Source organism: Alternaria hordeiaustralica (assembly GCF_023758085.1).
Source record: "Alternaria hordeiaustralica strain BMP 2776 chromosome Unknown scaffold_15, whole genome shotgun sequence".
NCBI classification, from domain to species: domain Eukaryota; kingdom Fungi; phylum Ascomycota; class Dothideomycetes; order Pleosporales; family Pleosporaceae; genus Alternaria; species Alternaria hordeiaustralica.
In genome coordinates this window covers 552,910-580,283 of record NW_026056787.1, presented here as the reverse complement: position 1 = coordinate 580,283, position 27,374 = coordinate 552,910, and the positions used below count along the sequence as shown (strand labels likewise).

Below are 27,374 nucleotides of genomic sequence, written 5' to 3'. Positions count from 1 at the left end.
GGTTGTGAGTGAGAGTCGAGTTCTGTAAAATTCACAGTGTTGATATACCTTCGGATTCGTTTACACTCTGACGTATCTGGGTAGTCGCTACCCACGCCCATCGCGCGAAGTTGCAACTCCATTGCGTGCTCGGGAAGCCGACCAGGGTTCAGCACAGTCCCACTCACGAAGCATACTAGTAGACATAGCTGCCAATAGGACGGAAGGGAACGTGATAACCGATGCGAATGGAATGGAGATCTAGTCTTGAAAGGAGAAAGAACGTGACAGTATGAGCTTATCTTGGAGCCAGCTGAAGAGCGCCGTACCGCGCAGGGGGGGGTCTAGGATTAAGTGTCTTAATAGTTGTATTAGAATGTTAAAATTAAAAACCGTGTTTCTTTTTAATATAGTAATAAAGATAATATAGTAATATCTTAATAAGCAGCTAATATAGTATTTAATATAACGTAGTATTAAATTAGCGTTATAGATAAATGTAATATTATAATAGTGTTTATGTTAAATTAGTATTAAGCAAATATAATATTAAAATAAATATTATATTAAAACGCTAGTTAGCCTAGTTACTCTATTTTCTAGTAATATAACGTTAGTACTCTCTCTATTTAAATATTATAATAGTATAGTAATATTTAGATAGGCTATTACAATAATATATTCTAAATATTATAACTACTTTATTATTTAAGCTATCTATTATACATTTATATATAAGATTTAAGCCTAGAAAATAGCATATTAATTTATTCTAACTAATCTACCTTACTATCTATTATAGATTACTTACTACTTTTAGTGTAGCTAAGAAAAGCCTTAAACTCTAAAACTACTAATAATTACTCTACTCTAACTCTTTACTCTAACTATTATTATATATATTACTAATTCTAACTACTACTATTACGCTAACTCTTTATGCTAAAACGCGTTATATATAAGAATATGTTCTAGTAAGTTATATTACGTTAGTTAGGCTAATATAAGTCTTTTCTATTAGGTTTTCTAAACTACTCTTATTTTAGCTATTCTTAGTACTATCTACTAGGCTAATATAATAATAACTATATTCTTCTATATACTATACTAAAGAAAGTATTAGGTAAATAGTTTAATAGTTAAGATTTGCATTATATTACCTAGGCGCGCTAAAGTTGTCTCTATAAGCACTAGATTAGCTTAGAAAGTAGGCTTTTTATATTTAGTTTATTAGTAATAAAAAGTAATAGTTAGTTAGCTAGAAAAGCTTTTTATATAACTTACGTATAGATAAAAGCGTTATATATACTAATATAGACTTTAATAGAGTTATTAGCGTAGAAAGAGAAGGTAAAAGCTATATAGCGTATTTTTTAGACTTCTTAATAATTTACTATTATATTACGTTAGCTTAAGTTAAGTAGAAGAGGCTAGAGATATATAGAGAAATTTACCTTAGCGTACTTTATAGAAAACTACTATATCTAGCTTATAAGTCTAGCTAATATATAGAATAGCTACTATAAGACTTATCTATATTAAGGCTAACTAGCGTAAGGCTTACTCTTTCTCTTACTAATAGTAAGGTAAAGTTCTTACGTATTATATAGTATTCTACTAAACATCTCTAATATTATTATAGCTAAGCTATATTATTAGAAGTTAGATATTATAATTTTATATTATAATAATATATTACGTTACTATATTATATTAGATAAGAAGCGTTTTTATAGTAACTTCGCTATTCTAAGTCTAAAGAATCTCTTTTTTATCTACTATTCTTATTATCTCTATACTACTATTTAATAATATACGCTATTAACTATCTATACATAGTATATAATTCTTCTTTATTATCTAATAATAGGCTATATTAAGTCTTATATAACTATACAAATACTTAGTTTATATATATAGTTAGTACTAACTATAGCTATAAATTTACTTAACTAACCTAATTTTAGCTATCTACTATAACTCTACTTCTATAAAATTAATTACTATTTATAAAGCCTATAGCTATTTATAAAGTCTAACTTACTATTACTATTACTATTACTATTACTATTACTATTACTACTACTATACTTTAGATAGTAGTAAGTCTAAGCTTAGACCTAAAGTGCTGTAAATCTCTACTTACTACCTACTTACCTCTATCTCTTTTACTCTTACACCTACGCCTACTACTACTACTACTACTAATAATAATAATAATACACTTAATTATAAGATACCTAGAAAGGTTATAGCTACCTAAAGAAGAAAAAGAAGTTGCCTACTCTTAAGATTAAAGAGGACCTAGAGAATAAAACTATTAAGACCTATAAGCTTTTCTCTCTATATTCTACTATATATACTAATAAAATTTAGCCTTAGTAGTCTATCTATATAGTTATTAAGCTTACTTATATTTTGTAAAGCGCTATAGTTACTCTTACTCTAGGCTTCTTTAGGTATTACTATAATTTTTATAGCGTTAGTAGCTAATAAGTATCTATTACTCTATAGTTATAACTTATATCTAGTAGCTAATAATAGACTATTAGCGTGTACTTAGCTAGTCTATTAGGTATAGATAAGTAATAGTAATAACTTAATAGACTTTACTAATCTTTTTCTAGACTAAGAACGCACTTAAAACTAGCCTATCTACTTAGCGTAAGTAAGTCTAATATTACTATTAATTCTAGTAAATTACTTTTAAACTTTACTAACCTTTTAAAGTCTATTATACCTAGATAGCACCTCTCTAACCTTTCTTACTACTAGCTCTAATACTAAGTTAAAATCTTATTATTATATTCTCTCTTAAATATCTATTATTAGATATTAAATATTAAATATTAAACGCGTTAAACGTATAATATAATAGTACTATAAGAAGAATGTTAGTAGAACTTAGGCCTAAATATACCTATCTAAGCCTAATCTTCTAAGTTTAACTTAGTTATTCTAGTATAGATTTATAGTATAATATATATTACTATAGTAGTTATAGATATTAGTAATATATATTACTATAGTAGTTATAGATATTTAGGCTGCATATTACTATAGTAGTTATAGATGTTTAGACTACATATTACTATAGCAGTTATAGATGTTTAGGTATATAACACTATAGTAGCTATAGATATTTAAGAATATACCTAGAGTAGAAATGTTAAGGTCTAGAGTATTATCTAAATAGAATTCTAATTAGGTAGTAGAGTAGCTAAGAAGCTATAACATTACTATAATATTCTAGATTAACTAGCTTTAGAGGTAGTTATCTATTCTTAGGTCTTTGCTAAATATAATAACATTACAACTAAATCTAGACATCTATTTCTACTATAATTTTAATCTATTAGACCTAGAGAATTTTAATATTTTAACTATTTAATAGCTTATTAGACCTAAAGAATTTTAATATTTTAACTATTTAATAGCTTATTAGACTTAGAGAATTTTAACATTTTAACTATTTAATAGCTTATTAGACTTAGAGAATTTTATAATTTTAACTATTTAATAACTTATTAAACTTAGAGAATTTTGTAATTTTAACTACTTAATAGCTTATTAGACTTAGATAAACTTAAACGTTATACTATATATATTACTTAATACTTAGTAAATGTTCTATATAACCTTAAGTAAAAGTAGCCTATTAGAGATAATCTTTATCTATAATAGACCTTTTTAAATACTTACACTCTTAGAACATATCTATATTATTAGTAAGAGATAGATAAATATTTATATAATAGAAGTAAATTAGCTATAAATATAAAGTAAGAAAGAAGTAGAAGCTAACTAAAAGTATATATAAGACGCTGCTAGTAGTAAGCTTCTATACCTAAATTATTACTATATAGCTAGTCTAGCTAGTTACACTATAACTAGTAGATATTCTAATATTAGTACTATATACTTAGTCTACTTAAGCGCTATTTCTTTATATCTAGATTATATATTAGTAAGATTAGAAAAGTGTATTATCTATATAGAGATATTAATTAGTGTAAATAAGGTTCTAGTAGAATAATTTAGAAGCTATATATCTAAGATACATAATATTCTAGACTAGATAAGATGTTTTAGTTAGAGCTTTTATAATACTAAGAGAGAGATTTTCTCTTCTCTATTATATATTATAACTCTTAGATTTATATATTAGTCTACTTATAATCTCTATAGATATAACGCGCGTAATAGCTTTACAAACGCGTTACGTAAACTATATCTTTTACCTATAAGTACTAGATATTAAAGTAGCTTTATTAATTATTACTTTTATTAGACTTATATTATATATAAATTATCTTTTAATATAGTTTAGCACTACTATAAATAATAGCAACGCGCTATATATATTACTATTCTTAGATAGTAGTTGTAATAGGTTTACTCTACCTTCTCTAGAAATCTAGCCTCTCTCTATAGTAGTTAAATATTCTTAGCTACTAAGTATTACTAAATTAGAGTTACACTATAGACTAGTAGCTACTATATATATAAAGAATAGATTAAAATATATTACTATATATATAGAAATAATATACCTTATCTTACGCTCTTCTTCTATACGCAGTTAAATATTGCGCTATACTAAAATACCTAAGTATAATAAATCTAAAGCTTATAACTTTAGCTTTATAGTATATATATTTATTTTACTATCTATAATAATTAAGTTATACTTAATAAAAGTAGAAATTAGCTAGCTATAATATAACTTAGATCTTATAACTTATAAAGAGGTAGAATAGTAACTAGAAATAAAGTAGCTATATAGTAATACTATTACGTTATATATTGCGCTATATATAGAGAGAGAAAGAGAGAATAAGAATACGTAGAGAACTAGTAGCTTAAACTAATTTTATAATATATATAAGTAGTATACTATAACTTAGCTATAGAGATTAGAAAGATAAATATTAATTATATAAAGGTAGAGATAAACTCTAGCTAAAAGATAAAGTAGACCTAGGTATCTTATACGTATAACTCTATTACTAATATAATAAGTAAGCTAGAATATAAAGCGCTAGACTTATAAGAAGAAAATATCTTAGTTAATCTACTAGAACTTCTTCTTCTTTAGACTATAAGTTATCTAAAGCTAGGTAGCGTTAACTAAAGAAAGACTAATAAAGATTTAGGTGCTAGCTATCTTAAATATAGTAGAGTATAGTACTAGATTATAAGCTATATTCTAGTTAAGCTCTAGTTTTATAATACTACGTAGGCTAAAAGATCTCTCTACTAGCTTAACTACTATAAAGAGGCGCTAAGTCTTAATATAAATATATATAAAGATACTAATAACTTTTCTAATCTTATTACTATAAATCTTAATAAAATTAGAAAGGTTAAAAGTAATAGTTTTATTTATTATTCTATAATTTATTAGTATACTAGAAAAATAATATAATAAATATATATATAGTAAGTTAAACTTTATACACTTTACCTATTAAACCTATAATTTACCTATACTCTAGAGAGTTAGTATTCTATAGTCTATTTAATAAGCCTCTAGAAGACGTGTATAGAATATATAATTAACTAGAAGTAAGCTAGACTAAGTAATTAAGAGTATACTATCGCTAGCTATATCTTCTTTTAGTTTAACTTAACCTTATATAGTTATGTTATAGTATTTAGTATCTACTATAATTACTTAGTAGTTTATATTAATATTAGGTACCTTATTAAGCTGCGCGTCTAACTTTAAATACTAGAAAAAAGTTAGGCATTTATTATTAACGCTATAGATAATAGTAGAAAAAGTAGAATTTACGCTAGTAAATAATCTATAGAGTATAAGATAGATAGATTAGCGCTATATCTTAAAGTTTATAAGTATATTACACGCGTACTAGTAATTTATCTTTATAACTTTACTCTTAGTAATACTATATATAAAGTATTAGTTCTCTTATATATAGGTAAGACTACGTAGGTACGTTTATAGTATATATAAATATAAAAAGATAAGAGAAATAAAGAGAGCTTTATAACTTACGCGTAATAGTTCTCTCTACTCTAAGTAGTTATATTTCTTACTAAGACGTACTTAGTAATAGAGTTTAGAAAATAAATAATAGTGTAGGCGTTTAGAGTTAATATCTTCTTAGCTAAAGCCTTAATTCTCTTCTACTTATTAGACTTACTACTATAAGCCTTTATAGGCTAACTAACTCTACTAGTATATATATTCTCTTCTTCTCTAAATAATAGTTCTGTAACTTTATTAAGCCTATTCTCTAGTGTAGATAAGTTATCTTCTTTACTTACTACGCGCTGTAGTAGTAATAACTAGTAAGCTTATAGCGTTAGCTATAGAGTAGTAGAAGCTTAGTCTTTAGTATTAACTAAATTATGTCTAGCTATAATAGCAATATTAATTAGATTAGTATATCTTTTATAGAACTTATATATAAAAGTAAGAATAAAAAGTTAATTTTCTTAGTAGATAGTAGCAGCTATAAAAGCTATATTATATCTTATAATTATAGTAAAATAGCTAATAATAAAATCTAATATTACGTTCTATATAAGTCTGCTATTATTATTAGTTAAGTTACTCTAGTAGTAGCTACTTCTATTCTTTAGCTACTTAGTAAGCGCGCGCTAAGTTAGTTAGCTAGTAAGTAAGAATCTATAGCTCTTTATATACTTATCTTATATATAAAAGTCTTAGAGCTATTAGCGTAAGATAATAGACGTAATAATAATTACTTACCTAAGTTCTTATATTTAGTAGAAACTAAAGTATTTCTTAATATTCTATAACGCTAGCTAGTAAGGTAGAGTTAAAGTAGTAGTAAATTTATAGGTAAAGGCGTTATAAAACATAGATTTAATAATATTATTAAATAGAATAGTTAAGATCTACTTTACTATACTCTTAAACTTACTATAAGCGCTATTACTTAGAAATATAAAAAGTATATAGAGAGTAGAAGTAAGAATAGTAGTAAGAGGTAACTCTATGTTAGTAAGCCTAAGCTTCTAGAACTTTAGCTACTATTCTTATATAGTAAAAGTCTTAGCCTCTTCTCTTACGCGCTTTATCTTATAGTAGTAGTAACTATTAAATATAATATTAAATTATATATTACTACTATTATTCTTAGATATAAAATATAAGTAATAAAAGAACTCTATATTCTAGCTTTTGTAACTAGCATTATTCTGTTATTAGAGTATATCTCTAATATAGACTAAGAAGAGTGCATAAATTATAACTTTCTCTCTAGAGTTAAGTATTATATTAATACTAACCTCTAGATCTATAAGATAAACTAGAGTAGTAATAATATTCTTCTATTTTACGCTAAATAAACTAAGTGTAATTAGAACTATATTTATTCTACGCTTCTAATTATGCTTATTAAGAAAGGTAAACTAGGTATAGAAACTAGTTATTAGGTAGTATATATTATAATAAAGTCTAAAAGCGTCTATAAATATAGTATATAGAAAAGATATAACTCTTCTAATATTACTACTAAGGCTCTAAAGTAGTTAATTGCGTTTATAGTAATCTATCTTAAGTTCTACGTAGTATAGGTAAAATAGAGTAATATTACAAATAGTTAGTAGGTTTAGAGAGATAATATAATAGTAAATATATTTTCTAGATATTAGACTTCTTATTAATTATCTAGTTATATATAAGTAGTTAATAAAGATAGAAGCTTTACAATAAATAAGCTAGATATCTAATATAATTATTATAGCCTTATTCTTAACTAAGAAAATCTTATACTTATTAGAAGAAAGCTTTAGTGTAGCGTTAATAGACTACTATAAATTATCTAGAAGTTGCTTATAGATATTAATAGCTTAGATAGAGAGTTTTATTTCTTTACTCTTACTACTTACTATAGCCTTAGATTAAAAGTTCTTTCTAATAAAAATAACCTAGCTAAGTATAGTAGACGCGCTCTTACTATATATATACTATATAAAATTAGAAGCTAGAATAAGCTTACCTACGTATTTACTATTCTATATCTTTATAAACTCTCTACTTATAGTTTAGTTTAAACCTCTCTAAGCCTATAAATAGTAGAACTTAGTAGAGTTATTAATATATTACGCTATTCTAATATATACCTTTACTATAAGTATATTAGATTAGAGATAGTATTAGAAAAATTAGTATATATTAAAGAGGCGTATATAGTTATATAATAGAGCGTAAGTTAGAAGAAAGTAGGTATTAAGATTAAGAATAGCTTATTATATAGAAAGAGAAGGCGTTTATTATTTAAGTTGCTTTTTAATTATATCTACGCGTTTTAGTATAGATAACACTTCTACTAGAATAGAACTAAGAAGATATAGTAGAGATCTAAAGTTCTAATATATAGCGCGTAGTATCTTCTATTTCTTAATAAAATGCGCTACACTAACCTTTTATTCTATTATCTTAAAGTTATAGAAGACGTATAGTACTTCTTTAGTTAGATCTTTTATTACTTTTAACTCTTACGTAGTAGATATAATAGAGAGATCTATAGATGCTTTACTATAGATACTAGAAAATAGTAAGTTCTAGCTAGTAGCGTTCTTTAGCTTATCTTTATTATTAGAGCTTTCTTTCTTAGTATTATTATTAAATATAGTATCTTCTAATAAGTCTTCTTTATTCTTAGTTATATTACTAGCGTTAATAAGCTTAGATATATTATTATCTATATTACTACTCTTACTACCTTCTATTATCTTCTTATCTATACTAAGATTACTTTCTAGTATACTACTTAGAATATTAATTACGTTTTTAGAGAGAACTTTAGTAGACTAAATTAGTTTATTAGAATCTATATTAATGTTAAGATACTAAGAGTTACTATAGTTTTCTATAGGCAAATCTTTAGACTTCTTAGAGTTATTATTACTAGCTAGGTTAACTTATTAGTTATTATTATTTTTATCTTTAGAGTTAGAGCTAAATTAGATAGGCATCTATAGAGAGTAAATGTAGCTAGGTATATTAAGTAAAAGTAAAAAGGTTACGCCTAATTAGCGTATTCTTAAAAGAAGCTCTTAGTAGGCTAGCACTTAGATATAGGCTTATTAGAAACTATATAAAAGTTAGTATATATTCTAAAGAGTTAAATATAGCTAAATAGTAGTTTAGAATATAGATATATATAAAATTCTAGGTTCTAGTATAGTTAGATAGTAGTTTAGAATGTAGATATATATAAAATCTTAGGTTCTAGTATAGTTAGATAGTAGTCTAGAATATAGCTCTATATAAATTCTAGGTTCTAGCATAGCTATATAGTAGTCTAGAATATAACTCTATATAAAGCCTATAGTAGAGAGTTTAGAAATAGTAGGCTTAGAATTAGAAGCTAGACTACCTAGAAAGAGAAGGTATAGAAGAGACATCCTCTATTAACTAAATCTAAAAGTAGTTATCTAGTCTTAGATCTCTAATAAATATCTAGATATAGTTAATAAATCTATAATATAGAAAATCTACTCTTAGACTTTATAGAGAAAAGAGAATATTTATATATATATAAAAGGTTAAGATTAAAAGACTTAGTTAAATTTACCTATATAGTAAAGGTTTAGGTATAAGAAATTAATAGGTAGTAAAGGTTTAGATATAAAGAGTTAAAATTAAAGAACTTAGTTAAATTTACCTATATAGTAAAGGTTTAGGTATAAGAAGTTAAAATTAAGAGACTTAGTTGTATTTACCTATATAGTAAAGGTTTAGGTATAAGAAGTTAAAATTAAGAGACTTAGTTAAATTTCTATAATATTCTAGTAAGACAAAATTAAGAGAAGCTAGAGAAAGTGTATATTCTAGAAGTAAATATTCTAGGTATTCTAAGAGCTGTAAATATACGTAAAATACAAAACTTATAGTATAGATAGCTAGATATTCTACTAGATTAATGTAAAATATTTTTATTTTATATAATCTTATAATTAGTGTATAAGAGTTATAGTGTAGAAACTAGCGCTAGGTAGTATAAAATAAAGGCGCTAGATTAATAGCTATTATATTTATAAAGAGTAGAATAGAAGCTAGTAGTTATAAAGTTATAGATTATAAAAATAGAATATAATATTATAGATACTACTAGTAGAGAGTTTATAATATAGGTAGAGTAGTTTCTAAAGGTAGAGATTAGCTATTATAAAGCGTATAGTCTCTACACTAGTGCTACTAAGGTATTATTACTCTATCTAGTCTACTTTTCTATTCTATCTCTACTACTACCTTCTAACTATATTCTCTTACTTCTACGCGTCTTTTTTATTATTATCTTATTATATTTCTATTACGTTACGTCTTTCTTTATTATTAAATTACTTTATATAATAGCTTAGAATAGCACTAATACTAAGTTATTACTAGAGCTACCTATAAGCTTAGATAGCAAGATACCTAAGATTACTTATATTAGACCTAGAAGAAGACTTTTCTTACGTAGCGCCTTACTATTAATAAAGGCTTACAAGAACTTATTCTAGTAACGTAAGCTATTATTAATCTATATTATTACTAAAAAGAAAATATAAAAACTTACTCTAGCTCTAATAAAGCGCTTTGCCTTAAAGCTCTAGCCTTTAACTACTAAATCTAAAGCCTAATTCTAACTTACTAAGCTATTATAAATAAAATTAAGTAGATTAACTCTATTATAGTAATTATAAGACCTCTAATAATTACATATAATTAGAGTAAACTTTTAGTAGAAAAGAGATTATAAAGTAAAATACTATAGTAGACTTTAGTTTAAGAAAGAAAATAAATAAAAAAATAGAATATAAGAGCTAGTTAAAGATATAGATAACTAGTATACACTATCTATATAAGAGAAGAAAAGAAAGAGATTAGCTATTATTCTAAAGCTAAGAAAGCTATTATAAGAAGATAAAAGTATATTACTACTAATTAAGAAAGTTAAGAAAGTTAAGAAAAGTAAGATATAAGTAGCCTAAGAAGAAGATAAAAAGAAGCTAGTTAATAAAGAGTAGAATAGAGAGAATATACGTATATAGTAATTAAATAAGAAGTTAAACTAATTAGATAATAAAGAGGCTGCCTCTAGTTAAGAAGAAGAAGAGAAAGAAGAGAAAAAGAAGCCTATATCTCTAACTAATATACTAGAGAAGTTAGAGCTAGTAGTATATAATAACGTCTTCTAGAGTTTAATACTTAAGTAACTAGAAGAGCGTAATAATATATATTTAGATTAACTATAATAATTAAAGCAAAAGCTAACTTTATTAGAATTTAGATTCTAGAGCTTGTCTCTACTATAGTTATCTCTAATATAAGATTACTAATATTACTAAGAATATTTACCTCTATAATAAATAACTTAAAGATCTTACCTATTTAGTCTTTCTTACTACTCTAAACTCTTAGATATATAAAAATATTATTTCTTACATCTTCTCTAAGTTTATAGTAACCTCTAATATATTATAGATTCTAGAGGCTACTATTAAGAAAGTCTAGACAAATACAAACTAATAGAAAAGTTAAACTATTACAAAGATTAAGGTATATATTTCTTCTTCTATTTATATTTAATATACTAACTATAGTAGACCTACGTTTAATAGTTACTAGATAATAAGTTAAATAGATTACTTTAAGACTCTACTAGCTTAGGTTCTACTTAGTAAATACTAGATAGTTATTACTATAAAGCTAATTTCTATAACTACTTTAAATTTATAGCTAACTATATTAATATTAAGAAGTTATATATTTAAGTTACCTAGTAGTGCAAATATATATAAAGATAGTAATATCTTACTTTACGCTAATACTAATATCTTAATAGTAATCTTTCTTAACTTTATATTATTTACTAAGTTTAATATTATTATAAAAAGTAGTAATATAGCCTATACTAAATAATACTTATATTAGATAATACTTAAGCTCTTCTATAAGATTCTACGCAAGCATAAGCTAGTAAATTTCTAACCTCTACTTAGATTTTACTATCTCTTTTACTTCTTTATAGGCTATACGTATATTAAAAAGAGAGAAAAGAGTAAAAATATCTTTAATATTAACGCTAAGTAGAATACTAATACGTTTAGTACTAAGCTTCTATCTAATATAGATAAAGAGAAAGCTATATAAAAAAGCTATAAGTTTAAGTCTTACTCTTAATATTAGTAACGCAAAGAAGACTTTCTTTAAACTTTATCTTCTAGCTTACTCTACTAGTACCTAGAACTAGATATTATCTATATTAATATTATTGTTTTCTACTACTATTCTCTCTAGAGTTTTTTAGTACTACTATATCTAGTTCTTTCTTATCTATTTTACTTTACTATATATATATTTAAGATAGCGTTTTAGCTTATAAGCTTATATTTTTAGTATATATTCTACTCTATCTATAGAATAGATTTATAATAGTATTATATACCTAATAGTTACGCTGTCTTTAGTTAATTTAATAATACTCTTAATATATAGTAATTTATCTAATATACTCTTTCTATAATAGCTTCTTTTACTATAAAGATATATTAATTAGCTACCTACTATAAAAAAGCTAATAATAGAAGTCTAATTAAGTCTTAGTTTATATCTAAGCTATCTTTTAGTACGTAAGAATATAGGTAAACGCTTCTACGCTACTACTCTTATATAAAGGTATACTAAAAGAACTCTTCTAGTGTTAATTAGAATTAGCTCTATAATTAATATATACTTTTATAATATATAGAGAGACTTTATATATAATATAAAGTAAGTTTTAGAAACTACGCTAGTAATTATAGTAGATAAGAGAATAGTAAAGATATCTAGGTAGGCTATAGCTATAGAGTAAAGGCGTATAGCTAGAATATAAGAATAAAGAAACTACTAAAGTAAGATACACTTAATATAATTATTAAATATAAAATTAATACTATAGTTACTTATACACTATATAAGAAGAGAGTAGCTACTATATAAATATCTAGTAGATCTTTACACGCAATATAGAAAGTAAAGACTAGACTAGATCTTATAGAGAATAGAGATCTAAACACCTCTTAGAACTTAATAGTATCTTACCTATCTAATACGCTGTTTACTTAGTATTAGTAGTATATTAAATATAAATACGCGTTTAATATAATATTATATTATTATAATACTATATTTTTCTAATATTATACTAACAGCGTTATAGTACTAGAATATTTTAATACTTTCTTACTATAATATTATATTATTACTATAATTAGATAATATACTATAATAACTTTATTAAGTAATCTCTTTAATAAAATAAAGTAATATTATAGTAATATATAGCTAATAGTAGGTTTATCTTAATATTATATCTACTAACTACTCTTTTATATTATTATAGTATTAAGATAGTAATAGCTTATAATATTATAACTACTTTAAGATAGTGTTAATTATAAATATTATGTTATAATAATATAGTACTAATATAATATTAAGTTATTAATTTACTTTTGTTATAGTATTAGCTCTTAAGCTAGTAATAATACGCTACTTCTAACCCCCTCTAGCGCGCTACGGCGTGCTTCTAATCTATCTGCCGGTACATAGCAGATCTACCTGTATAAAAATATAACAAAGGGAATTTTGCAAAGAGATCTGAGATAACTAGAAGTACTAAGTAAGGAGCTCTATCTGCCTTACGCTAGCTATACCTAGGTAGCCTTGGATATGGTTGGAATGAAGTGAAACTTTGGAACGGCAGACGTCATTGCAGGGCCCATGGGTCGACTCTATGCTGTGGCCATACCCATACATATACGCCAAGACCTTGTTCTGTGACACGAGATGATGATTCCATGAACACGAGCGATACCGGGTAGAAGGGTCAGCACATGGGCCGACCTTGTTCACATCAATTCATAGTGGGGCATCGGAACGTTCCGAAGGGCGGGCCGAGGAGTTATTCCGGCGGCGCCTGTCGATGGCGTAGGTCCAAACACATCGACAACACACTCGCGCACCTCACCGCTATACCCTCACGCAACTATGTCGGGAGGCTGGAACACCATAGAGTCTGATGCCGTAAGCCCACTACCACCATCCTACAAGAACCTCAAGAAAACCGCATACTAACAACCCCAACAGGGTGTCTTCACATACCTCATCGAGAAGCTCGGTGTCAAGGGCGTAGAGTTCGAAGAACTCACCACACTCGAACCCTCAGACCTACAAGCCCTCGGTACACTGTACGGCGTAATCTTCCTCTTCAAGTACCCGACCGGCGAGAAACCCAGCGACGTACCGAAAGACGGGTCGTACGACTACGAGGCGGCGAATAAGCTCTTCTTCCCTGCGCAAACGATACAGAATGCGTGTGGTACACAGGCGATTGTTTCGCTGCTGCTGAATAGGGAGGAGGAGGTGGATATCGGCAAGGAACTGAAGGAGTTCAAGGAATTTGCTGGCGACTTCCCGCCGGAGGTATGTGAAGGCAGGGACTGTATGCTTTGGATATGAGGGGCTGATAAAGAGGCATAGCTACGAGGAGAAACACTGTCGAACTCGGATCTCATCCGCGAAACTCACAACTCCTTCGCGCGGTCTTCGCCTTTCGTCGACGAGACACAAAGGACGGCTACTGAAGACGACGATGTCTTCCACTTTATCGCGTTAGTCCCCTTCCTCCCTTCCTTGTCTACAACGCTCTCCACACCCCCACAGCCCACCTACTAACCCACCCACCCCCAGCTACACATCCATAAACAACCACCTCTACGAACTCGACGGCCTCCAACCCGCGCCCATCCTCCACGGCCCCTGCACGCCCACCGACTTCCCCGCCAAAATCATCCCCGTCCTCCAGCGCCGCATCGCGCGCTACCCCGCCTCGGAAATCCGGTTCAACCTCATGGCCTGCTGTCGCGACCTGCGCATCCGCGCCAGGGAGATAGGCGACGAAGATGAACTCGAAGAGCAGGAGGACAAGCGCGCGAGGTGGCTGTATGAGAATAGTTTGAGGAGGCATAACTTTGTGGGGTTTGTGGGGGAGTTGTTGAAAGCCGTGACGAGGGCGAAGTTGAAGGAGGGCGAGGGGGCGTATGAGGCGTGGGTTGAGGATGCGAAGAGTAGGGCGGGGAGGAAGAGGGAGGAGTTGAAGAAGAAGGGGATTCAGCCTGAGGAGTAGGCGGGGGAGGGATTGTGCGTGGGTGGATGGGGTTCGTTTGGGATCGAGGAGACTGAAAGATGGGTGCTTGTGCATGATGATACTTGCAGAGCTCTATTGGATACGAATCTGATAATCACAAAGACCAGTCTATCGGACTACTATGCTCCTTCCCATGTCGAATGAACTCTAAAGCTACGTCGAATATCTCCACACTATACTGATATGCCTGCTACCCTCCGTATTTACACTGCCAATTCAGTCTCTCACAGCAACGAAAACACACTGAGACCAAGCCACAAATGGGAACATAACAATATCATATCATATCTTCAATCTTCATTCTTCGGTAATGGTATATACTCCCCATATCCATACCCATATCCATATCCACATCCAAACTATCCAACTCAACAACCCCACTCCACTCCGCCTCAACCTCAACCTCAACCTCAACCTCAACCTCAACCTCAACCTCAACCCAACCCAACCCAACCAAACCACACCCATAAAGAAAAAAAAGCTCAAGAAAAGGGGATATCTTCAATCGAAACCGCTACATTACGTCATGAACATGAAACATGAAAGACATGGTATAGTATATCGTGTGGTGTATGTATGCAAATGCAAATGTATATGCATGTAGATAGATGCTAGAGGCCGTGAGGGGTATGCGTTATAAGCTTCTGAGAAAAGAAAAAAAAGGAAAAGTAGAACAAAGGACAAAGGAAAAGAGGAGGGAATATGCGGGGTGGGGAGAAGTCGATGGAGGAGGAGGAGGAGGAGGAAGAAGGCGAAAGAGCGCCTAAGCAGAAGCCGCGCAGTACGCAAGCGGAGCCTCGAAGACGTGTTCGACTTCTGAAGCGCAGAACGAGGCTTCAGCGGGTGTCTGGTTGGAAGCGACAAGGACGTTCGTCTTCACTTCAACCTCGGCAGCGAGAGAAGTAGACTGCTCCACAACGACGTCGAAGATGTCAAGGTCTACAGCAGGACTGGTAGATGTCTCTTCTTCCGCCTTGTCCTCGACAACAACCTCAACCTCAACCTCAGCCTTCACTTCCTCAGCCACAGACTCGATCTCCGGGTCCGCAATCTCAAGAACCGGGACAGCAGTAGCAGTGGCAAACTCAGTGACTGTAAATGTAGAGTAACTCGTCGCAGTCATCGTAGCCGTGACGGCATTCATCATGGGCGCCGCAACCTCCGTCGGTAGCTCGAGCATCTGCGCTGACGCGGGTGCTTGCTGAGCAGCACGCATGTTCATCGCCATGTACGCAACCGCAACAGCCAGCAGCAAGATAATAGAGTTGCGCTTGTCGCTGAGGAGAAGGATGATGTAGTTCTTCAGCAGCGTGGTGAGCGGTATTTGAGCTGCTGCGAGACGTGTGGCAGCTTCAGCGCTCTCCTGTTCCTTGATAGCAGTTTCCAGCGCACGGAGGCGCTGGGCAACGGCGTCGGATTCAGCAAGGGCTTTGGCTTCGAGTTCAAGACGAACAGCCTCCTTTGCTTCGTTGAGCTTGAGCTCGAGGTCCTCTTCGAACTTCTTCCTCTCAGCTGCTTTCTCTTCGATGCTTCTTTGTAGAGCGGCGGCAGCCTCTTCGAAGCTCTTTTGTAGTTCGGCTTCCTCCTTGCGCTTCGCCTCGTTGGCTTCCTCTTCTAGGATCTTGGTCTTGACGGCGGCTTCTTGGATTTGGCGTTGCAGTTCGACGGTGTATTGTGCCTTGCGCTTGTCGGCTTCTTGCTCCTCCTGGGCGCGGCGCTCGAGCGTCTTGCGGACCTCCTCGGGGATCCAGGGGTGGATCTCGACGTCGCATCTTTCCATGTCGTTCCAGCAGGCTTGCCAGGCGGCGGCGCGCATCAGACCGTTGGCAGCGTAGATCTTGATGTCCCATTTCCGTGTGCCGGCACCGATGCCTTTGCCGGGCTTCTTGAGTTCGCGGTGGCAGTCTATGCACATGCTGTGGTCGCCGTTGTGGGAGGTGTTGCTTCCTTCCGTCAGTGTGCCTCCACTCATGCGACTGCCCCGTCCGGTGTTCTCGTCGCCGACGCTCGCGACATCGTCCTCGTCTTCCCGCTCGTCCTCGTCCTCGGGTGGGACAAAGTGGCCGCACGGGAGCAGGCGGGGTGTCCTGAGTTCCAGGCTCTCCAGTATGCGTTCCTCGAGCAGGTCGTACTCGTCCCTGGGGTGCGGGATGAGAAGGCCGCGTCGCATCAGGATGATGTCCTGCAGCTTCTCCTCCAGCAGCTTGTAGTTCTCCACCAGCCAATCAGGCATGATCCTGGCCATGATGTCGTGCGAGTACGGTACCTGCATGGGCAGAATGGTAACATGCAACAGGACCAGCGGCGCCTGCTGCGGTGTCGGGGTCGGTCTCGGACTATGAGGCTCCCGTATGCTCCTTCTCCGTGAGCCGGTAGACTGTCTCGACATGTCGTGCTCTGATCTGCTGCTCCTGCTAGGTGTAGCCAGCTTGAAGGACCCTTTGAGCCGCTCTTGGGAGGTCTGGTGTGCGAGTGTGGGCGGCGGCGACGACATCTGCATGGCGCGGACAGACTCAGTATTCCGGAAGCGCGGACGTTCTTTGCGTGCTCGTGCACCGGCCTCGTTAGCGGGCAGGATGGGTTTCGAAGCTATCGACGACTCGGAGGGGATAGCCGAGACGAAGCTGTAGTGCGAGGACATGCGCTGCTGCGACCCCGGGCGCGAGGTGTAGGAGCTGCGGTAGGGCTGGGGCTCGTCGTCGGGCTCCTGTTGCTGTGCCAGCTCAATGCTATGTACAACGTCGTGGGCCATGGGGAACGAGCGTTCGGAGTGGTACGAGTCACTGCCGTCGAACAAGTCCGAAGGCGACAAGGGTTCGCGATCCTGTGGGTCTTCGTAGATGGCGAATGAGGTAAGGCCCGGCTGGGGAGACGGGTGGTGCATGGTAGTAGCCATATCGACCTTTCTTCCAACAATTCTTCGCAATGTGTAACTCAAAGTTTGTGAGATGGAACAATTGCAAGATAGATAGAATGGGAGGCCAGGGATCCCATCATCTGAAATTCATGGTGAGCCGAGGCGGCACCCGGTGGGGGTTGGCTGCGAGGTGGTTGGGATGGCTAGCGCGTGCGTTGTCGACGTGTCAAGAGCGTGCTGGAGTTTGTTTACACACCGACACTTTAGCGCCTAACCCCAAACGTACACCAACGGCCTCGCGCCCCATACTTTCCAACCCTTCCAGCATGGAGCCTTCGGATTTCAGTGGGTGACGCCCCGGTAGTGTTCCCGCCTGCATGCCTTTTTGAGAACCCTCGCCTTTGATAGGATCTGGATCTTCCTTCATGCGAGTACAGCCTCATTCTGCAGCATGTAACATGACTACTCAAAGATAGCCAGTACCCCACCACGAGACAGACCGTTGCACGCGCGCATGGCGAAAACCAGAAAATCTTTGAGTCGCTGATTCACGTCTTTGTAAAAAGGTCGGTGTAGGAAGACGATCGCAGGTGGCACAAGCTCGTCAAAACAAAGAAGGGCTACCAATCTCACGATATATCGTTGACGCCTTCATCGATTCATCGAAGCTTCTTACCAGCCGCTTCATGTCCACGTATCGCTGTGCTGGCTCTGCGGCGGGGCACAGTCTACCCCTCCTGTTTGAACTAATTCCTCTTCGCTCGTAGTTACCAGAACGACGATAGCCAGCACATGCTGCATCAACTCACTATTCCCAGTCTGGCATACTCTGCCCCTCGCTGGCTTTAAATCTGCGTCTCATAGCTCCCGTATCACGCATATGAGAGCGACTTCATCGACTCAAGCTGGTCAGTGTACAGGCAGCGGACTCGAGAGCTTCAAGCTTTCTAGATACTACATGGACATGAACTCACAGTAGAAATGTTCACTTAACTACAAGCGGCGTCTAGCATCTCATTACTCAACCGAGAACAATGAGCAGCCTTCCTGCGCCATCCATGACGAGACACTACAAGTACAGTCTGGTATTGCCTAGATCTTCAGAAGACAACAGATGGATTCACCAACTCAATCGCACTCCCAACTTCCTTCGCACTCGTAGTCTTCCAGAATGTCTCGGCTCTACCTCCGCCAGTATACTGACCATGACTCATACGCCATACACCCAACATGCACAACATCACAACCCCCCTCCTCATCCTCAAACCCCATACCCATCATGCCACGAACAGCCCTCTTCGCAATCGACATCCAAGTCGAATTAGCGCAAAATACAGCGACCGAAATACCACATGCGGATCGTATCCGCGAAGCCGGGACGAGCATCCTACAACGAGCGCGTCGGGCCATCGATACGGCGTGTGAACAGGGCCGAGAACCAGATATAGAGATCGTATTCGTTCAGCATGAAGAGCTCGCTGAGAAAGGACCGCTGGTGACAGGGAGTAAGGCGTGGGAGTTGGTGTTTAAGCCACGAGACGATAATAAATGGGAACGACTGGTAGAGAAGGATGTCCGTGAGTATTCATATTGTGTTTTTGTTTTCTCTTGACAGATGCGTTTAGGCGATACGTTCGAGTCAAACCCTCAGCTTGCGTCCCAGCTGAAAAGCTCGGGTATAGACACGATCGTAGCCTTTGGCATACAAAGTGAATGCTGCGTCCTTTCGACATGCAGAGGTGCTCTAGCCGCTGGATTCAAAGTCGTTCTGTTGCAAGGTGCACACTCTACTTACGATTATGATGACAAGACAGCTAGGGAGGTTGAATTAGATGTAGAGTTGATGCTCGAGAGCGCGGGTGCTGAAGTGGAAGGCTGGAAGATGTGGAAGCCGGTAGCTTGATACTTGGAGTCATTGTTAGAGGTTAGGTGTGATCGGATTATTATGAGACGAGCGCGGATACAAGAAAACCTTGAGATGCAATCTCTATCGCCTGTCCTCCACCTCACCCACTCAATCATGCTAGGCAAGTCACCAGCTCCATACATGCGAGTGCAAACAAAACATGCCTAGATACGCATACCCGCTCGTTCGTAACACACACCGTGCCAAATCTCGTAGTCTATCACCTCCCTGTCCCCCGCCGGATCACCGCCGCCTTCGTCAACTCTATTAAGGAGCGATCATATGATGGGTGGGTGCTTCTAGGCTAGTGCTAGTCTATATAGTCAGGTACCATCAGATACTTCAGTTCATCACTTCTACACTCAACAAACTCCTCCACCACGTCACTCCTTCGTGCGACGGTCAAGGTCCCTGAAGAACGCAACACCGCGTACGCTGAGTACAGGCGCGCAGATCAAGATCTCTGGGGCCCACGCGATATTGTCGCAGGCGACATGTGAACACTATGGGTCCAAGACTCCTCAGACCACAACCAGAGGACCAGGAAGCGGGCCCGTGATGACACAGAGGTGAATGATATGGTGCGTCCCGCTCCGGGGAGGAGGAAGGGGGTCAGAGAAGCGCTTGCGCATGGTCGTGCTGGACGCCAGTAGGGCTGTACATTAGTCTTGAGTTCTTGGTGGAGGGGAATTGGTCATGAGGCGAGGAGGAAATAGGCAAGAAGGAAAGGAGCGAACTGTGTTTTACTGCGTTTTGACTTTTTCACTGGAAAGACGTTGTTTGTTCTACGGCATCTCAGCACCGGGACCAGAGACCTTGGGGAGCCACCTGTGGGAACCACCCGCAGGAAGTACCCTGAGGAGCCACCCCCACGAGCCACCTTCAAATGAGGTATCCACCAAGGTACTCCTGCGGGTGCTTCCTGCGGGTAGTTCGCTGGGTTGCTTCCCCAAGGTGCTTCCCCAAGGTACCAGTGGCGTTTGCGTGGTGACCATGAAAGTGTTGCTGCCTAACACGCCAGCTGCAAATTTGTAGGTGAGTTCAAGAAAAGAATCGACATTGTGAACAACTGACACCTTCCGTGTGGAGGGCGCCTCCGAATCAATTACCCAGAGGCCGACATCTCACTAGTGAAGTTTCCAGGCAGCAGGCTCAGGCAGGCTAGAAGCCGACAAAGGCTTAGTAAAACTAGATATCTCTTATTTTAAAGAGCCGTAAGGGCGACGTCGCCCTTCAGCTCTCTCACAAGATCAGGTACAAGCAAGTGCGGAGTCGACAACTCCTTAGTAGCACTCTCTTAATTTTGCAACCTCACATCCTGGGAGTGACGTAGTTTCCACGGAAGGAATACAAGCTTCCTTTAATGCGCCCACGTATTTCTCTCATGAGAGTTAGTCGCCCGTTTCCTCGCTCACCTCATCGAGCTCTTCACCATTCAGGGCGAGATTGCGGCAACATGAGGTAGCCTTGACCGTCGTGCTTGAGGGGTAAGGTACCAGAGGGTAATCGCCGTTCTTGTACTTTCTTGACTAAAAAGGACACCCGCGATCTTCTGCAGAGTTAGCTTGCTACAACGAAACCGCTTGTTGTACTTGCCTACAGCGACAAGGTCAGTCAGATTGCGTCCCGATCGTTCGCGGGCGCACTGTATGCTTGCCGCAAGGCCATAATATCTCAAATCTCCCACTCAACGGCATTGTCGCCTCCACGCACTCTCGTGAAGTTCCAACGCCAGTCGTATCCAGTCAAAGTCGTCTCCCGCCGCGTTACCTACTCGCCGTAGTTTGGTCGGTCGGTTGCACTTTACAACGCCCCTCGCGACAAAGGACTCAGGCCGGATCTACCAAATTATTTCCCGAACAAGCTCATGCTATCTGCCGCTATACATTGCTACGAATTGCACCCTCACCTCGGTGACCTACCCCCAAGCCGCTGCCATCCAGTAGTGACGCCTTTGCTGCCTTCTTCTTGCTAGCTGCCCCCTCAACTCGCAACTTGGTGAGCGTGTGGCGGAACGCTTCCTCCGTTAGATTTGCCATCTAGGTTTTCAGATGCTCGCTCACATTATCTTAGTGAAACGCCAACTTAGCCTTGTTCTTTTTCTTCTTCTTTCGGGTTTTCTTGACGTACGCCTCGATAGAATTTGGCGATTCATACGTCCATACAGTGACCTCTCGGTCCTGCCCAATCCTGTCCTTGGCCATTCTTTCCAAGATCTTGCTGGAGAGCTCTTCACCATTCAGGAAAGCTTTAAAGTTTTCACCGATGTTGACGAGTCGTGGCTTCTTCGCTAGAGTTCCTGGTTTGCTTGCCCCTGAGACGTTGTTGATGGGCCTTTTCTTTGTTTCGTCGAGGGTCTTGAAGGCTTCAAGCCATTCCGACTTGATCAGCTCTTTCTTTGCCTTTGCTGCTTTGACACCTTGATATCATTCATCGAAGACAATGTCGCTGACCTTAAAGGTTTTGTCGGTTAGGGCGATGTACGCGATTGTTTCCGCGACCTTTGTTGTCCCGGCGAACGAATGTCTGTCGCAACCGCACCAAATGCGTACGAATTCGTTCGCGACTACCGGACGGCTGCGTCGGAGGACTCTCTCACTCAGGCGGTAGTCTGTGCCCTAGCACCACTGGGTTCTGGTCAGATGCGCCCGTTTGGGGGCCAGGACCTGCACCCTCTCAGTGACGGTGATGCCTACGCTGTCACTTCGCGGGGTAGCCCAAGACCGAAACACTGGATGGTGGCAAGCATTACTCTGACCGGATCATCGGGGTCGTCGAAGCGAGCTCGCACTTCATCCCTCTCCTTTAGGGTCATGTGGCCATGAAATGTGAGGAACTCGATTCCCGCAGCCCGAAGCGCATTACTGACCACGTCCAAAGACTGCAGAAACTCATCTGCTACGATGATCTTGCCCTCCGTGGCCGGCTTATGAATAGGGACGAGTTGCTGCATCAGCGTGTGATGCTTACAGAGTTCCAGTCGTCCTTGGTTCCATCCAAGAGACGCTGTCGCGCCTGCTTGTGACTCATATCGAGGAAGATGTTCTCGTGAGCCAGACCCATGGTCGCCTCTAAGTCAAGGCCGAGCCCCTCAAAGTCTTTAGCACCCCTGTCCCCATACATAAACTCTCCACACTTGGGATGAACGACCTTCATGCGTGCTTTGAGGACCTCTGGCAAGGTCCGCTCCTTCATCATCTTGTCCGAGGCTTTGCCTCCCCCGTTCTTCCTCTTATCCCATGGAGAGATCCTACAATCCATGTGATGTCAATCGAGAGATCTGATGGGCGCTCCTTGCCGGAGTGGCGAGAAGGAAAGCAAAGGAAGTAGACGTAGGTGAGTAGTGGAGCGAGTAAGGCACAAAGTGCGTTTGTTCGCCTGAAATTTGGTTCATGGTCGCTTCGTGTCCCCTTAAGTCGTGGGCTTCTGGGGGCTGGATGCGCTTCTTCTCCGTCAGGGTGTGGCCAATATATGCCTCTGGCACCTCTTTCAGTCACCCATAGCTCTGCGTCTAGAACATGGAAGTCTTCCGCCTCTCTATCACCGTCTTAGTACGCTCTGGCTCATGTCCACGTAGCCTTCGCCCTCATGGTTCACAACAGCGTCGTGCGTTACAAAGTGATCGAATGCGGCAAAGAAGACGGTGACGGTACCGCTACGTACTCGACGTCTACCACCAGTACTTCCCCGCTGTCCCAGAGCTCTTGCGCAAGAAACAGCTTGTCAGCGTCTACCAGCTGCCAGCCCCCGTCGGCAGTCTGGATGGATACGGAAGATGGAGACCGTCCTGACGTCCAGTCCTCAGCGGCCACACCTAGATAGACCACCTTCACACGTACTTTGAGGACCTCTGGCAGGGCCCGGACGCGGAGTGTCTTGGACTACCGCTCTCTGTCCTTCCCCCCCTTCTGCTTACCCCAAATGGGTCTTGTTTCTTTCTGGTGGGCCGCCTCGGCCGTCGGTAGTGTCAACTTCGTGTTTCTCACGCTGTGTCGCGAGAATTCAACGAGGCAACCTCTATTGAAAGTGTCGTCGATTGCGAGGGGGAAGAAGCAGGCCCGTAGGCTCGTGGCGAATATCGCGTTTCTTATGCCCCTGAGGGTCTTCGCCTTGGTCTTCTTCGGCTTCTTGGTGACGAAGTAGTCATTAAATACTTTGATGTCGTTCCAGGGTTGGATCCTTAGCCATTTCATGGGGTTTTTCCTATCCCACAGTGGCGTTGTGTCCTTCTGATGAGCAGACTCTGAGGGGGAGAATGTCACCGGGGTATCGTTTTCAATAGCTCGCGAGAACTCGACCAACTGCTCCCCATCGAAGGTGTCGTCTATCCTCAGAGGGAAGACGCAAGCCCTCAGACTAGTCGAGAGAATCGCGTTGCGTTCTCCCTTCAACGCTCGTGCCTTGGATTTCTTCGGCCTCTTCGACACGAAGTATTCGTTGATTACCTTCCGATCGTTCCATGGCTTAATGTCCAGCCAATTCAACAAGGTCTGGACTTCGTCGTAGTCGTTTTCCAGGGGCGTTCCGGTCAGACCCAAGCGCTTTGGCGTCTTGAGGGCGCACATCGCTTGCGATGTCTGCGAGCGTGACCGACTCGCTTTGCTGACCTCATCGGCGATGACTGCCGCGTATCCCGGGACCATCAGAGGGTAGGTCCCACGAACTGTCAAGGAGTCGATGGAGGCTTGATATCTCGTGAACTCCATGCGGACGTTCTCGTACGTAGCCAGGATGACTTCGCTGTATAACAAGTCCTCGGGTGCGATTGGTCACGCGGGCCTATAGATGAAGTACTTGACCGTCAGGCGGCGATGATGATGGCGAACTTTAGCAGCATTCTGGGGTAACTACCCCGAGTGGGAAGAGGCCCCTTGTATCCCTCGCACTTTTTGCGGTCAACCATGGCCGCGAATTCCTTGAAACTGGTGTACTCTTGCTGTACGTTGCCGTGGGCGTAGTGTCCTCGCACCGTCATAAGCCAACCTTGCTCGTTGTTTCCATTGTTTGTATCCCTCTCGCATGACTACCCACATGGTATAGTGTTCACATATGAGGTCGCGAGGCTAAGCAGAGCCTATCTGAGGGCGACCATGACCCTGGCGCCGAAACCGAGGGGTGACTTCAACCTCTGGCAACATGCCATTCACAACACCGGATACATGATTTCCCAGTACTAATCATGACGCCGAATACGTCCGGGGTCGTGATGTCAACGATGGCTCATCCCACAAGAGTGAGAGTGAAGATGATCACGATAATGAAGACGGAAATCTCGCGAATCCCAAGGATGATTTCGAGGATGAAGAGGGTAGCTCGGATGTCGAGGATGTTCTGAATGATATCTCAGATACGCAAGACACAATCTTGAAGCAGGCTTTCGCCTTGTTCCGCCAAGGACGCGACACACCTGCCACCAACACATCCTTGCCTGAGTGCCTCACGGAAAATTCACAAGCAGTGGGCACGAATACCCAGTAGATACGGCGCCGACATTGTCCCGCAGCGTATGGCTACCCCGTACCACAACAACTCCAAACCCTACAACTCCGTGGGATGACGCACCAGCGGTAGCTCACCAGCCTATGCTTCGCAGTTCACACTAAGATGTTACCTATAGAGGGGCAATGTTATCTTCAACGGGATGCTTGTGCAGCTCCAGCTCGGACGGCGTAATGTGGAAGACATGGCGGAATATAACGTCAGAGACGTGGTGGGCGATAGTGGCAAAGGATAGGTGGATAGATTCCAGAAGCCAGGAGGTGAGATCCTGCTATCATACTTCGCACTGTCCGACCAAACCTCATCGTAAAGACTACATACAGCAACCACACGTCTTATCGTGTCGGCACAAGGGACCGTAAAGGCGACGTAACCCCCACAGAACGACAACACCAGTTATTGGGGCTACTCTTGGGATGAAGAGAGTTCCCCAATGAACACAAGCATGGATATTTGGGCCACCGCGTTGGATGGCACACCAGCGGCGAGACCCAAGGCCATGATGCCGGAGAATTATCCGATTCACGCCACGTCAACGGGTCGAGTTCTTCCTGATGAGAAGAGGCAAACGAAGTTAGACAAGCAGGAAGAAGAGTACGAGACTTTGACAGCGGAAGCACGGAAGGCGCCTAATCCCTGGCTGATTATACTCCTGAACTCCATCCTGTTCTCAGGGATGCACTTAGAGATACTCGCAGACGAAGCTTGGAGGTCGATGTAGATTCCTGGAGGTTGTTTGGAGCAGAGAAGCGCCCGACCGCAAGTACTTGTCGTCTTGCGGCAGACGCATCACCCGAGTTTGATGGGGCTGTTCATATATAAATGTTCTCCACGGGTTGCTGTCATGCATAGGCGTCTGCAAAGCTCTTGGGTTATGATATGATCCTGCATTCGATGCTGAAGTTTGCATGCCATGTATTGGAAATCGATGTCCTTGCAGCTTGTAATCGAGTTCAGAAGGTGTAATACAGCGCTATCAAAGCTGAGTAGAGTCTCCTCGCCCCATTGTTGTCGTCATTCCGGCGCAAGACAAGGTAGGCGTCAGCTTCTCGCACTTTCTGTATCTAAAGAAGAACGGAAGGAGCTCTAGAGCAGGCGGTGACACAGAGTTAGGGGGAGCTGGTGATTTCCTTCCCCCAACGACCGCCGCTCGGTAGGGTGCACGCCTTCCTGGTACTGCTGAAGGTTTCTCACTTGATCGCGGAGACCCTGAAGCGCGGTGGTCGAGTGATCTGTCTGGCGAGATGCGGTATTAAGAGATTCTTCTGCTTCAGCGAGTTGTGCTACAGCTCCCTGACGAATGTGATTCTGGTGCACCCTGAGGCACTTCTTGTACTCCCTGCAAAGTGCAAGACGGTCGGTGCGGTGTTCTACGGTTTCTCCGTCAGGAACCAACATAAGCAGCTTGATGGTGTGGTTCATGTTGTTCAGCTTAGCTTATAGGTCATGCCATACCATCCGTTGCTGGGAAACTCGTCCTAAGGCATTGTCAGTTTTCTGTACCCATGAGGTCGTGATCACGACTACCCAGTGGATACGCGACATGGTCCCGTGCTGTATGCCCACCCCATGTCACAACAACCCCAGAGCCTACGGCTCCGTAGCCTATCATATCAGCAGTAGATGATCTCACGTTCTTCTGGGGGTGAGATCCGCAAGCTGGACGGTGAGATCCTCCTGTGATACTTCACACTGTCAGGCCAAACTTCATCGAGGAGGCTACATGCACTGACGACATGTATCACTGCGTCGGCGCAAAGGACCGCGGAGACGACGTTGTCTCTACACAAGGAGGATATAAACTACACGCGCTATGCTGGACACGATTGTGTTGTATCTTGTCTCTGTTGATAGGGTTAAAGGCGCTCTTGCGTGACGGCGTGTGAGTGGGTATGTAGAGGCGTGAACACGGTTGTGTACGGTGTCGGTGGGAGAAGCTTCACAATGATGA

General features: G+C 39.0%; 4 protein-coding genes across 4 annotated transcripts; 1 reads left to right on the top strand and 3 right to left on the bottom strand.

The window, feature by feature from the left end:
- Window positions 1-14,002: 14,002 nt before the first annotated feature.
- On the top strand, window positions 14,003-15,140 carry J4E84_007251 (uncharacterized protein; the record flags this gene model as incomplete). The annotated part of the gene is made up of 4 exons (XM_049389836.1): window positions 14,003-14,038; window positions 14,102-14,437; window positions 14,495-14,625; window positions 14,705-15,140. The coding sequence occupies 4 exons, from the start codon at window positions 14,003-14,005 to the stop codon at window positions 15,138-15,140; spliced, it is 939 nt and encodes a 312-aa protein (XP_049242580.1).
- A 784-nt stretch (window positions 15,141-15,924) lies between these two features.
- Window positions 15,925-18,045, bottom strand: J4E84_007250 (uncharacterized protein; the record flags this gene model as incomplete). Its single annotated transcript, XM_049389835.1, has 1 exon — window positions 15,925-18,045. The coding sequence occupies one exon, from the start codon at window positions 18,043-18,045 to the stop codon at window positions 15,925-15,927; it is 2,121 nt and encodes a 706-aa protein (XP_049242579.1).
- A 3,948-nt stretch (window positions 18,046-21,993) lies between these two features.
- Window positions 21,994-23,185, bottom strand: J4E84_007249 (uncharacterized protein; the record flags this gene model as incomplete). Its single annotated transcript, XM_049389834.1, has 4 exons — window positions 21,994-22,326; window positions 22,378-22,450; window positions 22,621-22,832; window positions 22,895-23,185. 4 exons carry the CDS (start codon window positions 23,183-23,185, stop codon window positions 21,994-21,996), a joined length of 909 nt encoding a protein of 302 aa, XP_049242578.1.
- A 620-nt stretch (window positions 23,186-23,805) lies between these two features.
- Window positions 23,806-24,630, bottom strand: J4E84_007248 (uncharacterized protein; the record flags this gene model as incomplete). Its single annotated transcript, XM_049389833.1, has 1 exon — window positions 23,806-24,630. The coding sequence occupies one exon, from the start codon at window positions 24,628-24,630 to the stop codon at window positions 23,806-23,808; it is 825 nt and encodes a 274-aa protein (XP_049242577.1).
- Between the last annotated feature and the right edge of the window lie 2,744 nt (window positions 24,631-27,374).